Source organism: Pseudorca crassidens, chromosome 12, assembly GCF_039906515.1.
Source record: "Pseudorca crassidens isolate mPseCra1 chromosome 12, mPseCra1.hap1, whole genome shotgun sequence".
In the NCBI taxonomy this organism is placed as follows: Eukaryota; Metazoa; Chordata; class Mammalia; order Artiodactyla; family Delphinidae; genus Pseudorca; species Pseudorca crassidens.
In genome coordinates, this window is record NC_090307.1 from 82,855,019 (window position 1) to 82,869,306 (window position 14,288).

Consider the following 14,288-nt stretch of genomic DNA (forward strand, 5'->3'; position numbering starts at 1 on the left):
AAAGTTTCCCCTAGGTAGAATTCCCTTTTCCCTCAGCCCCGTATTCATTCCTGTTTTACAGAATTTATTAGGTTGTTGCAAAATTATCTGGTTTGTGATTTTAAGCTCCCTAGGGCAGGGATGATAGCTTTGAACCCCTGTATCTCCTGACCCTAGCTCACTGTGCATACATGGCAAATATTTATTGAATGAATACATTGAATAATAATGGAGGGCTCCGTTCCTGTGGGAAACAAGAGGGGAGAGAATGTCCCCTGGGAGGGAAGGAGGGCATGAGGCTTTAAGGACCTATGTCATTTGCTGTTTGGCAGGCTCTGGGTCTGAGCAGGATAATATGCAATATTTTACAAAGTATGTACGCTTGAAGTGTTTCATTTGATCCTCAATTCAGCACTGTGGGGTTAAGTATTAGGTTCCTTATCTGTAAAATAGGGATGAGACTCAGAAAGGTACAGTGATTTGCTCAGTAACACACAGCCAAGGTGGAACTTGAACTCAGGTCTGTGTGATGCCCATGCCTGGGCTGTGGAGAGAGACTTCAGGCATTCCACCCTTCCAGGCTCCTCCTTCCTCTTCTCTCTTGGGGGTCAAGAGACTCTCCTCTCTGGCACCACAGAGGCACCAGAGACATTTCTTGCTCAACAGGCTTGGTGGGGAGTGCCTCAGAGATGGTCCTCGAAATCCCATCAACCCTTCTCTGCAGGGCTCTCAGGAAGCCCTTCTGCGGTCTCCTTGGAAACTGCTGGACTCAGCCAGTCAATGCCCTCAGGCAGCCCAGCCCACCGCAGGTCAGCTACTCCTAAGACTAGGGACTGGTGAGTGGGAGAAGGCACCACAGAAATAGGAATCACCCATTCCCTGAGGTGGATGGCGCCCGAGGGGCTGCCACAGGGGTTTCCTTTGGCCTTAGGAGTGGGAGACGCCAAGAGCCCCAAATCGGGGCTCTGACACAAGGTTCAGTGGGTAGTTAAGGTTCCTCAGGCCTGTGCCCCAAACACCATTCCCTGTCCCTTCACAGACGCGGAGCAAGCTGGGTGAAGTCATAATAAAGACAGTGACAATAATGATGTCAACACCTACCACAAACTGTGTGCCAGGTATTTTATGTAAATACGTTGGCCCATCAAATCCTCAAGACAACTATATGAAGTAGATCCCATTATGGTTCCCATTTTATAAGTTAGAAGACTTGACGCTCAGGGAGGTGAAGTCCCTTGCCCAGGCCTCACAGCTGGAAATGGTTGAGCTGAGATTTATCAATAGATCCAGGTCTGCCTATGTTATAAAGCAATATGGTCCTCTTATCTCCCAGAGGCCACGCTGGGCTCCCTCCAGGCCCCGGGACAGGGAAGGGGGGCCGGCTGAGACCCCTTCCCACCCTCCCAGTGGCTACCCACTCAGTATCCCTACCTGTAGTTGTGGAACCAGTTGATGACGGTGTTGGTCTTGAGGTTGAGCTGGAAGGAGAGGAGCTCTATGGTCTGCTGGGAGGGGTAAGGCTCCAGCTGGTAGGCCTTTCTCAGCGCCTCCTTCTCCTCAGGGGCCAGCACTACTCGCGGCTTCTTGATTTGCAGGAGGCTCAGGTCCTGGGGCTGCAGGCAGGGGCTGGGGCACTCGGAGCGGGTGGCTGGAGACTCACTGTCTGAGCCGGTGCTGATGAGGCCGTACCTGCGCTTCAGGTAGGCTGGGGCGGGCGGGCGGGTGGGGGAGGGAGTGGGGGAGGGCTGAGAGCGGCCGACCAGAGGCCCATTGCTACCCGAGCTGAACCAAGCATCAGCTAGCGGTCCTCAAAGCCCTCCATGCCCCAAACGTTGGGACCCCCACGCAGTCTCAGCCTTTTCTCCTTTCTTACTCTCCTTTCACTTCCTCCGCGCGAGACGCGCTCGCCTACCCACACCTGGTCATTAGCACTCTAATTGTTAACATATGTAGAAGGTTCGCCTCACAGACAGGAAGGAAGTGCTCGAAAAAGGGTGCTCTGGAGCATTCTCTTGATTGTCAGAAGTGTCCCTGAATTTCACTACTTTTGTTGGGGGCAGGGGCAGGACATTAATTTTAAACGAACATAGTAATTGCATGATGCATCTCAGCCTCAAATTGTCAAAATGTAGGGGAAAAAAGGCACACCTCAGAATGGAGGAAGTAAGGCATTAGCGTCTCATTTAATCCTCACAGCAATGCCCAGAGGTAGATGCTGTGACTCTTACTTTCAGATGAAGTAGAATGAGGCACAGAGAAGGGAAGTAACTTGCCCAAGGTCACACAGCCAGGAAGTGGCAGGACAAGTTCTCAACTGTACAGCTGTCTGATGCCAACAGCCGGACTCGGCCCTGCTCCGTGTGCCGCTTACAGCTTGGCTTGACCCTGGGCCCTCATCATGAACTGCCTTAGCGCCCTGGATGATGACTTTCCAACTCCTTGTATCTTATTTCCCAACTGGACCCTGAGCTTTTTAAGATCCAGGAATCCCTTATTCACAGCATGAGACTGGGAGGGCACAAACAGGTACTCAATGCCAGCTCATTTTTTCAGGGATATAAAATAATATTAGACCATGTAAGAATCTGCAATTTCTTGTCCACTTCCACAAGGGAGGATTCTTGTTTGCTGGGTCAATTCTGTGCTTTGTTGTGTAGAATCTGGGTAATGGGCAAAGGAGGTAATACAATAGGGAGGTGATGCAGAGGATGGAGGGATCAGAGAGAAAGGGGGTTTTGGAGTAGCTGTCGGTGTGGGGAAGGATGCTGAGAGATGGGCTATTGGAATTTTCAGGGGAAAAGTAGTAAATGTTTTAATGGCTTGCAGTTATATTCTGTGGAATTGCTATTTCTTGCAGCCCCACACCAGACTGAGACTGGACTCACTGGGACCCTGAGTTTATCTGGGTTTATCTGGGACCCTGAGTTTACCCAGTGCTTACCTTTTTTCTCCAGCTTCTTCATGTCTCTCAGCTTCTCCACATTGTGGGGGTCATTGAGCCACAGCTGCATGCGCACAAAGGGCTCCCGCCCCTTCAGGCTCAGCTTGTGCCAGGGTTTTGGTCGGGACAGCAGGTCAGACACGGAGCCCTGTGTCAGCCCCAGGATGCTCTCCCCAAATAGCCGCTGCCCTGGAGACAGGGGAGGAGGGCAACCTGTAACGCCCAGGCTGGGCAGAGGTGCTCCCAGGAGACACAAGAAATAGGCCAGAGACATGGGAGAACCTAGGGAATGTCTCCACTGACTCAGAAGGGAGGACTAGACACATGGGGGAACCCACCCCCGGTGTGTATCTGGAAGAGACCTTTCTGCAAAATATGAGATGGGGGCGGGCAGACAGCTACCAAACAAAAATGCTTTCATGATTTAGATGTTCTTCACTCCTAGGGGATCCCTGAAATTGTCTGCAAACTTCATGTGTACAAATTAGTATCACCTTGTCAGAGAGCAAGTTGACAGGTTTTATCGAAATGTCAGTGTGCATATCCTCTGATCCAGCAATTCCACTGCCTGGGATTTATCCTCCAGTTGTATTTGCCCAAGGGCACAAAGACGCATACAGACACAGTTTCAGAGGCAGCAGGAAATTGGGAACAAGCAAAATGCTCATCAGTTGGGTAAAAAATGTGGGGCATCCATGGCCTGAAAAATTTTGCAACAGTGACAAAGAATGCAGGTGGTCTATTCATTCTAAACTGGAAGGGTGTCCACAAACAGTGTTAATTTTTAAAAAGTAAGTATAAGGACAGCCTGTGTGTAATTTCATCTATCTAGAAAAAAGAGAAGAAGAAACTAGGTGAACATATATTCTTGTGTGTGTTCAGAAAGTGCCAGAGAACGGGGAGGCAGCGGAGATTTTACTTTTTCATTTAAATTTTAATTCTTTATTTCTGTACTATTTGGTATTTTTAAATAAAGATGCCTTATTTTTATTATAGAAATTGCAGTGAAAAGTTGGGGCTTGTGTGTATCCCTCTGGGAGGGGGGCTTGACACCCATTTGAGACTTGGAGGAGTTCGTGATTCAAAAAATTAAAGAATCCAGATTTCTCCTCTGTGCCCCCAGCACTGGATCAGGATTGTGTTAGAGTCTCACTGTTACTGGGATTCTCTAAGTCCTCCTGGAAGGCAGTTTTGAAAGCTGTGGGCTCAGGATTTTAGGTCCTTTTCAGGCCCGTACTGACCTCCCTTGTGTCCCACTCTAGAGACCCAGGTCATTGTCAGATGCCTCCCAGAGGGTCCTGGATGCCCCAGGGCTGACTGGCACCTGCAGGCAGGACTCCAGTGCCTGGGATCGCACTGCCAGCACTTTCCTTAAGGCAAGTAGGAGCCAAGCATCCCTGACTCCCGCCACCCTGTACCTAGGTTGTTGTCTGTGAGGACCTCTTTGACCCTCTTGGTGATGGAGTACGTGTCCAGCTCGGGGGACATGGCCACAATCTCCTGGATGCCCGCTGTGGTCTGGCTGCCTGAGTACATCTTTCCACCCAGCGAGGAGCTGGAGCGTCCCTCCGGCTGCTGGTTCTCCTTGCTGCTCTCCAGTGTCAGACTCAGGGGCTCCTGGGATGTCTTCTCCGGTGGCTCCGTGGGACTAGGGGGTGGGGACGGCGAGGACCTTGGTTCAGTGGGACTGGCTGTGGGCCACAGAGAGACAGAGAAGGCGGTTACTGCAATCTGGCATTGACACACGTGGTTTGGGCAGGCTTGTTTGCTAGGGCCAAGAGTTGGCAGCACCCCTTTTGCAGCCACCATAGTAATATCTCAGGCAAGGGCCATCCTGGATGTGAAAACTAGCAGATGAAAGTTAGATGAGGAGTAGGATATCCACATAGTCCCAAAGTATCTCCCAAGATACTTATTAATTACAAAGGGAAAAATAGTAACTTTACAGTACAGCTACCTGCCAGACCCCACCTTAACCAAGTGATCAAAGTTAGCATCACCAATCATAGGACAAATAAACAACTGGTGCCTCCTGATACAATGTACTGAGAAGGACACAGCATCACTTCTGTGATATTCCTGCCCAAAGTGCACAGTCTGAATCTAACCACGAGGAAGCATCAGACAAAGGTGAACTGAGCCAGTCTACAACATAACTTGGCTTCTAGTCTTGAAAAATGTCAAAACTGAAAAACAAAGAGAGGCAGAAGAATGGTCCAAACTGAAAGAGACTGAAGAGACATGACGACTAACTACAAGTTATTCTGAATCTGATCCTGGACAGGGAAAAATAAAATTATATAAAGGTGATTACTGGGACAACAGAGGAAAGTTGAATATAGATGGTGGGTTATGTAACAGTACTGTTATTATTGTAAAATTTCTCATGCTTGGGAGATACTTGTTGGAAACATTTAGGGGTAAAGGGACATGATGTCTTCAATTAATTTCTCAAATGGTCAAGAGAGAAAGAGTACAAATATGGCAAAATTAGCAACTGGTGAATCTGTGTGTAGGGTCTAGGAAGTTGGTTGTTCTATGGCTTCAACTCTTTGGTAAATTAGAAATTACATCAAAATTGAAAGTTAAGGAAAAAAAGGAGTTGGCAATGACCTACAAGCCCAACTACTGGGCATCAGCTAAATAAAATACAATGAGTCCCTGCAGCAATTAAAAATAATGTAATGAAAAGATGTCCACATAAGATGAGTAGGTTCTGGGATCCGATGAACAGCATGGTGGCCGCAGTTAACAATCCTGTACTAGATGACAGTTGCTGTGAGAGCACAGCTTTAATGTGCTCACTATAACAACAAAATGGTAATTATGTGAGGGGAAGGGTGTGTTAACTAACCTTACCACGGTAAACATTTTGCAATATATACATCTCTCAAATTGTTACATTGTCTACCTTGAACTTACACAGTGTTCCATGTCAAATATGTCTCAATAAAACCGAAAAAAGAACAAGAAAAGATGTCCACAGTACCTTGGCATGTTAAAAGAAAGTGAGTTTTAAAACCACATTTTTCATTTGTCGAAAGACATTTTGTGTGAACGTATATTTAAAAACCACTTAGAAGTTATCTTGGGTGGGATGACTTTGTCGAACCTCAGTTCCTGAATCTGTTAAATGGGGCCGTAAGACAAATAGCGCTACACTTGCAACTATCCTACTCAGGGCCTGGAGAGGACTTGAGATAATGCGGATCACCTCTTGAGGAATCAGAGTCACCCACTGGACTTTCCAGTGTGAGCTGAGCCTCTGGACAATCCAGGGAGGGCAGGGGACGTGCCTAGGGAGGTGCCCCTAATAGGGAGGGGCGTGTGGTACAGGGTGTCTAGGAATCCCTGTGCCGGTCCACAAGGTGCCTTCCAGCGAAGTAGGAAGAAAAGGTACCTCTTCCTCAAAGTGTTTAACTGGTGCCTGATGGAAATTTGTTAAGATAAACATAAAAATGTATGATAAGTAGGAAGTAAAGGGAGCCCCATAACCATCCTGCAGTGGCTTTGATTCTAGAAAGGACATCCTGAGCCTCTCTCTGCTCTAGATGGGTTCTTCCTTCCCTGTGGCCAACAAGTAGATCACTCTGATCAGACCACTCTCATGCTTCAGAACCTTCAATGGCTCCCCACTGCCCCTTGCACAAGAAACGTGTACCTCCTTGTCCTGGTGTTTAAGGCTCTGGACTCTGTTGTCCCTGCCCACCTCACAGACCTGGAGCAATTCACAGTCCCCTCAGCTACCCCTCTCCCCACAAACCTCCTAGGCTCTTCTAAACCCCTGTGCCTTTGTTTAGGCTGGTCTTCCCACTCTGAAAGCCTTCCTCCTAACCTTGAACTCCTATATATCCTTGAAGACCCAGTCCCAAATGCCCCTTCGCTGAGGTGTACACCTTTGGGGTCTAAGAGCACCTTGACTACAAATTGTCACGCTTCACTCTAATTCCTTGCTTGTGCCAGATCTCTGCCTTACTACATACAACAACAACAACGATGATGGTGACGACAATAATTCATGAAGCTTCCTTTTACTGAGCACTTACATGCCTAGCATAGTGCTATGTGTTTTACACCCATGATGTCAAGTCACCTTCATAACACCCCTAGGAGGTAGGTATGATGGTATCCCCTTTTACAGATGAGGAAACTGAGGCTCACAGAGGTCAGGCAATATGTCTAAGGTCACAGAGTGGCTAGTGGCAAAACCAGGACTTGAGCTCAGGTATGCTTATGCCCGACATGGTCTTCTCATCCACTAAATACCAGCCCCTGGAAGGCAGAGAACATACGTTAGTCTTAGAGCCTGGGGAAGCAGGAGGTGCTTTTGAGTGAATACATTTCAGTCAGGACCACTCAAATCTGTTTCCACAAACCTGGGGTCCTGGTGTCTTGATCTGTGGGTAAGCAGGGGACAAGATGTCCACCCTCATCTGCACTTACCTCCCTTCCCAAACCGTGTATGATCCTGCCTCCCAGCCTTTGCTTTTGCTGTTTCTTATGTCAAGAACACTATTCTTGATTGTCTTTGCCTAACTCTATCCCTACCTCAGATCCTTCCATTACAAAGAAAAAACAAACAAACAATTAGACATTGGGGAAATGCCAATAAAAATTATGAGATACCACTTCATACCCACTAGGATGGCTACAGTAAAAAATGGAAAAATAGCAAGTGTTGGCTTACTGTTGGAATGTAAAATGCTGCAATTGCTATGGAAAACAGTTTGGAAATTCCTCAATAAGTTAAACATAGAATTACCATGTGACCCAGCAATTCCACTCCTAGATATATAGCCAAAGGAATTGAAAACGGGTGATCAAAGACATGTTCATGTTCAACATTATTCACAGTAGCCAAAGAGTGGCTTACCGCTCCAATGGGATATTATTTAGCCATAAAGAGGAATGAAATTCTGACACAAGCTATAGCATAGAAGAATCTTCAAAACATCATGCCAAGTAAAAGAAGCCAGACACAAAAGACCACATATTATCTTGATTCCACTGATACGAAATGCCCAGAACAGGTAAATCCACAGAGTCAGAATGCAGGCTTGGTGGCTGCCAGGGGCTTTGGGGGAGGAGGCAGTGGAAGTGACTGCAAATGGGTATGGGATTTCCTTCTGGGGTGATGAAAATGTCCTAGAATTGTACAGAGGTGATGGTTGCACAACACTGTGAATGTACTAAATGCCACTGAATCTTCAATTAATTTCTCAAATGGTTGAGAAATTTAGCCATTTAAAAAAATGGCTAAAATGGTAAATCTGGTTTGTGAATTTATCACAGTGAAAATGAATTAATTACAATACACCACCACACCAAAAAAAAAAAAAAAAGGATCTGGGACCCTTTCACAAGTGTAGGCTCTCAGGTGGAAACCCTAGGAGGCAGGGGAGTCTAACAGCTACCAGTCTTGCGTTCTAATCCTGGCTCTGCCACTAACTGGCCAGTGACCTTGGGCAAGTCACTGTGCTATTCAGACCCTCGATTTCTTCTTTTGTAAAACTGAAGGACAAAGAGTCCCTCTGGTCAAGATTAACACAAGGATTAAAGAAGAAAACACTGTAAGTGGTTAGCACTGTGTGTGACAAATGACTGGCGTCATTATAACAGTTGTATTAGTCCTCAATTATAAAATATTATAAAATATTTCAAAGCTATAGAAATGTACAGAAAAGTCCTCCCTCCCTTCCCTGGGCCTATCACCTTAATAAATGTTAACACTGCCCTATTTGCTTCAAATTTCCCTGTTTGTTTTAAAGAAAAAAAGGAACAGAGACAGCCAGAGCCTTCTGGTCCCCTCCCAGTCTCTTCCTGGCCCCTCCCTGCCCAGAGCAGCCCCTCCTCGCAGGCAGGTGGGTGGTGGCACCTTTTTTCATTTCTTGTCTGTGGGCATTAACTTCTAAAATAAACACCATCACTGGGAGGTAAGATTTTGTTCCCAGACATTATGTTTCATGTACTATTCCTGTTGATACCCATTGATCTGGTTCATTTCTATGAAACTGAGATATGGTTTTTGTCCTATTGACCAATCCCCACTTTAGAAATGGACAAACTGACTGAGCTGAGGTCCTTGGACTCGGAGTCTGGCGTCTCTTTGTCTCTGCCTTTCTCTGGCCTCAGCAGGTAGGTCAGATGTCCTGTCCCGGCAGCAATCCCCGTCACGGTCTGGGTAGGCATCTCACCAGGGCCTTAATGGATCTGCCCACTGACTCACTGGGGAGGGAGCTTGAGCTCCCTGGAGTCCCTACCTCAGGGCCCCAATCCCTCTACTCTCAGGCTCTGTAACTCCGGGCAACTCTCTGAGCCTCAGTTTCCTCACCCAGGAAAAGTTCAGACTCCACCCTGCCTGTGCATCATTAATGGATGGATAACAGCTGCCCAAGGCCCTGTGCTAAGAAGGATTCTGAGGCTGCATGCTGGATTGCTGGGAATAAGAGATCAATCGGCAGACTCCTGACGGGATGGGAAGGAAGGTGGGGCTCCCCATGCAAAGTATTTCTTCCACTTGCTCCACGCACCCGGGTGCCACCTAGAGGTTTAAAACCAGTGCCTGTCTGGCTGAAGGAAGGATGAAAGGGGAGCAGGGACACCAACTAGGAGCAACCTGCACTCTTTCAGGGCAGCAGCAGTGGCGCCGGGGCTGTGGGGACGCAAAGGGGGGCAGACCCGGGCAGTGAAGCCACTGCACTGACTGGAAGAGTGAGGGCTCTTGGCACTTCTGGGGCCCTGTCTACACTCACCCTGGGAGGCGCTGGGCTGCTGGCTGACGGCCTGGCCGAGCTGGTCCGAGAGCCACAGCTGCATACGGATGAAGGGCTCCCGCCCCTTCTGCGTCAGCTTGCTCCACGGCTTCGGCCGGGACAGCATGTCACTCACACTGCCCTGAGACAGACCCAGCACCTGGGGATGGGCAGGGCAGGAAGGGTAGGTCAGCAGGTCCCTGGCCATCCCCTCCACCACTCTCCCCAAGAACCTTAAGGCCCACTGTTCACTCCCGTTCTGAGAGGCCAGGGCTGCCTTCATGTGTTCTTCACTCCCCAGGTGTCTGCTGTGTGCCTGTGCTGTACCCCCCACCTGCAGTGCCCTTCCTGATTTCCCTCCATCTAAAAATCCTGCCTCAGGACTTCCCTGGCAGTCCAGTGGTTAAGGCTTTGCCTCCCAATGCAGATTCCTGGATGGAGAACTAAGATCCCACATGCCTCACGGGCAAAAAACCAAAACGTAAAACAGAAGCAATATTGTAACAAATTCAATAAAGACTTTAAAAATGGTCCACATCAAAAAAATCTTAAAAAAAAAATCCTGCTTGGACTCTAAGACCCCTTAAGTGCCCCCTCCTCCAGGAAGCCTTCCTGTGTCTCCCATTCAGGTCATTTCGCCTTCCTCTGAGCTTATGACCCTTTGCCTGCTCTTCTGCTATGGCCGGAAGTGATGTTTAAAACTACTTAACATGGACTTCCCTGGTGGCACAGTGGTTAAGACTCCACGCTCCCAATGAAGGGTGCCTGGGTTCGATCCCAGGTCAGGGAACTAGATCCCACATGCATGTCGCAACTAAGAGTTCGCATGCTGCAACTAAGAAGCCGGTGAGCTGCAACTAAGAAGCCCATGAGCCGCAACTAAGGAGCACGGCTGCTGCAACTAAGACCCGGCACAACCAAATTAATTAATTAAAAAATAAATCTACATTTTAAAAAGAAATAAAACTACTTAACAACTGGCACCAACCAATCAGGAGACCACCCCCCACCCCCGCAAGCTAGGCTGAGCCTTAACCCTTTAGTGGATGGACCATGGGAACGGTGGAGGGTACCCGAGCAGGGTCGGGTAGGTGGCTATTTCCTAGCCAGATGGAAAGGTTTCACAGCTTTAAAAACCTCCTTGCCCTTGGCTCCCCTTCCTCCAGTGCCCAGGGACAGCTGGAAACAGGAAAAAGGGCTTTTGGGGTCACACAGACCAGGGTCCGAATCCTGCTTCTGCCTACTTCTTGCACACGTGCACGCGCGCGCACACACACACGCATTCTTTCCAGACCATGGACGTGGGATGGGGGTCCTCCCTCCCCAGGTCCCGTGCTCCAGGCCCCGGAGGCTCCCAGGGTGGGCCCCGCCATCTGCACCTTCTCCCCGAAGATCCTCTGGCAGATTCCATTCTTGGCCAGCTTCTCCTTGACCTGGCGCGTCAGCTCCAGGGTGTCCACCTCACGGTACATGTAGAGCTCGTATTGCTCGGGGGTCAGGGGCGGCACGGTGGGCTTCAGCGTGCGGGGCACGTAGGCCGGGTAGTAGGCCAGTCGCCCAGCGCTGCCTGCCTCGGGGCCGCCCCCCTCGGCCTTGAGCTCACCCACCCTGGGGGGCTCGTCCTCACTCCCGGCCGCTTCCTCCTCAGGGGCCGTGGGCGCCTCGTCCCCACGGGGCCATGCCCGCCCGCTGGGCTGGCCGGAGTAGCTGGAGGAGGAGGAGGAGAGTGAGGGTGAGACAGAGGCGTAGGGGCGGCTGAGGAGGCCGCGGTCCGAGGCCCAGTGGTGGTCGAAGTAGCCGGCATCGCCGATCTCTGACTTGACCTTCCGGATGATGCTCTGCACAAAGGCGGCCGGGGACAGGACCGTGAGGGATGTCTGTGTGGCACTGCTGCTGGTGCCCCCACTGCCGACACCACCGCCGCCGACACCACTCTCCTCCTGCTTGACGTGGGTCGGGGCCCCGTTCTGGCTCATGGCGGCCAGCGAGGGCCGCTCTGGGGGCGAGGGAGGCACCGAGCGGCCGCGGGGGCCTGCCTCCATCTCCAGTAGGGCCTGCTGCTGTGCTTGCATCTCGCGGCGCGCTTGTTCCAGAATGTTCTTGATGGCATCTTCTGAGGTGCTGGCGGGGGCTGTGCCATTGGTGATGCTCAGTGGGGCTGTTGAGTTCTTGGGCTCACCTGTGGGAAAGATGACAGGGTGGCTGGAGGCCCATGGTCAGAGCATGGATTGAAGGGCAAAGATGTTCACAGCACAGTATTTATACCAGCAAAATGTTGGAGGCAACCTCTTTGTCCAACAGCTGGAGATTGGTTAAGTAAATTAGGGTCCATCCCTATGACAGAATATTAGGCAGCCATTAAAAATCAGGTCGACAAATTATACTCCAATAAAGATGTTAAAAAAAAAAAGGAAACAAAAAAAAATCAGGCGGACAGTGAGATTTTAGCACATGTGGAGAAAGTGCTCATGGGGATAATATAACATTAAAAAAAGACTTGTCTTTTGCATATGCTGTGATCCATCTATGCAGATAAAAGCAAGTCCCAGAAGAAGACACACAGTATAACCTGCTTTCTAATTGAGCTGCGACATAAGCAATGTATCACTTAGTGGAAAATCTTTTTTTTTTTTTTTAAGAGTGGTGAACAAAAAGGAACAACAGAACATTGTTTCCCTCTGCCCTGTTAGTGGCCTTTCCCATGCTGAGGTCTCCCCACCCCTGGACCAACCCATATCAACACAGCCCTTCCTCTATTACCTGGTTGTGCAGTCTATACCCTAGTGGATCCTCACAGCCCCAATTTTAATTTCCAATTAAAAAGCAATAGAGCAATGGAATATTATTCAGCCATAAAAAGGAACGAAGCACTGATACATGCTACCATATGGAATAATCTTGAAAACATCATGCTAAGTGAAAGAAGCCGGACACAAAAGGCCACATATTGTATGGTTTCCATTCCTATGAAATATCCAGAATAGGTAGATTCATAGACACAGAAAGTAGACTGGTGGTTCCCTGGGGCTTAAGGGAGGTGGAGAGTAGGGAGTGACTGCTAATAGGTACAGTGTTTCCTTTTCGGGGTGATGAAGATGTTTTGGAACTAGACAGAAGCAGTGGTTGCACAACATTGTAAGTATACTAGACACCACTGAATTGTTCACTTTAAAATGGTTAATTTTATGTTATATGAATGTTACCTCAATTTAAAAAAAAGTAGGGGCTTCCCTGGCTGGCACAGTAGTTAAGAATCTGCCTGCCAATGCAGGGGACACGGGTTCGAGCCCTGGTCCTGGAAGATCCCACATGCCGTGGAGCAACTAAGCCCGTGCACCACAACTACTGAGGCCCGCGCGTCTAGAGCCTGTGCTCCGCATCAAGAGAAGCCACCGCGATGAGAAGCCCGCGCACCGCAACGAAGAGTAGCCCCCACTTGCCACAACTAGAGAAAGCCCGCACACAGCAATGAAGACCCAACACAGCCAAAAACAAATAAATAAAATAAATAAATTTATTTTAAAAAAAAGTAATACATGCCTATTGTGGACAGCTAAGAATGCACAGAAAATTAAGATGAAAATAAAAATCCCCTCTAATCTTTCCCCCAGAGGCAACCACGTGAAATTTTCTCATGTTTTTCCTTCCAATCTGTTTTCTAACAACATTCATGGGATGGTCACACTTGATATGCGGGAGTGTGGCCTGGTTTGCCCTCACTTGGTGTCAACATGAGTATTTTTTCCTATGATTATAAGTTCTTCTATCTTTAATGGCTGCATATACCACTGAGGAAATACCCTGTGCTTTACTTCCCTGATCCCCCACTGCTAGATACTTAGATTGTTTCTAGTTTGTCACTGTTGGAAACAACGATAAAGAGATAGCTTGTATACAAAATTTTGCCCCCATTCTGGACATTTCCTTTGATCCCCAAAAGTAGAGCTCCTAAGTTAGTGTCAACCACATTCATTTCCTTCACAGGAAACCCCCAACTATGCAAAGGTTTCCCTCTATGATATTGCCTTTTCAATTTCTTTGCTGCCTTGTTTCTGACCCCACAGTGGGAGAGCACTGTACAGGGAGTCAGGAGACCTGGGTTCTCCTTTGGTCTCTGAATAACTGTGAGTATGTCTCCTCCTCTTTGGCTTCAGTTTTCCTGTTCAGTGGAAGAGTTAGATTAAACTGTTTCTCATGATTCTTTTCCCCCCAGTACTGTGTCTCATCTATATGTGTAAGCCCTATCTAGCACACAGTAGGCACTTAATAAATGTTTAGGACCGGTTTCATGGAAGACAGTTTTTCCATGGACTGGCGGGGGGGGGGGGGGGGGGGATGGGGGTGGGGGATGGTTCAGGCCAGCGATGGGGAGCCATGGGGAGCGGGGATGAAGCTTCACTCGCTCACCCACTGCTCACCTCCTGCTGTGCGCGGCCCGGTTCCTAACAGGCCGTGGGCTGGTACTGGTCCACGGCCCGGGGGTTGGGGACCCCTGGTGTACACAGTAAGGGCTCAGCAGATTATATGGGTGGAGCAGTGTAGGCTCCCAGCAGGATAAGCCCCTCTCTACCCTTTCCAGGGACCGGGAAGGGGAGGGATCTTGGGGAACTCCTGGC

The 14,288-nt window shown here is 49.0% G+C and overlaps 1 protein-coding gene across 9 annotated transcripts in view; it reads right to left on the bottom strand.

Annotated features, from left to right (window-relative positions):
• The window catches only part of CUX2 (cut like homeobox 2), a 261,518-nt gene that overhangs the window by 4,961 nt on the left and 242,269 nt on the right, over positions 1–14,288 (bottom strand). For 8 of the 9 annotated variants that reach the window (XM_067700853.1, XM_067700851.1, XM_067700852.1 and 5 more), the window contains 5 exons: positions 11,052–11,851; positions 9,673–9,832; positions 4,339–4,611; positions 2,921–3,109; positions 1,411–1,684 (listed from right to left, as the gene is read on the bottom strand). In XM_067700853.1, the coding sequence (XP_067556954.1) occupies positions 1,411–1,684; positions 2,921–3,109; positions 4,339–4,611; positions 9,673–9,832; positions 11,052–11,851 (1,696 nt within the window). Of the gene's footprint in view, positions 1–1,064; positions 1,276–1,410; positions 1,685–2,920; positions 3,110–4,338; positions 4,612–9,672; positions 9,833–11,051; positions 11,852–14,288 lie in introns of those variants that run through there. The other variant, XM_067700856.1, reaches the window with a different exon arrangement.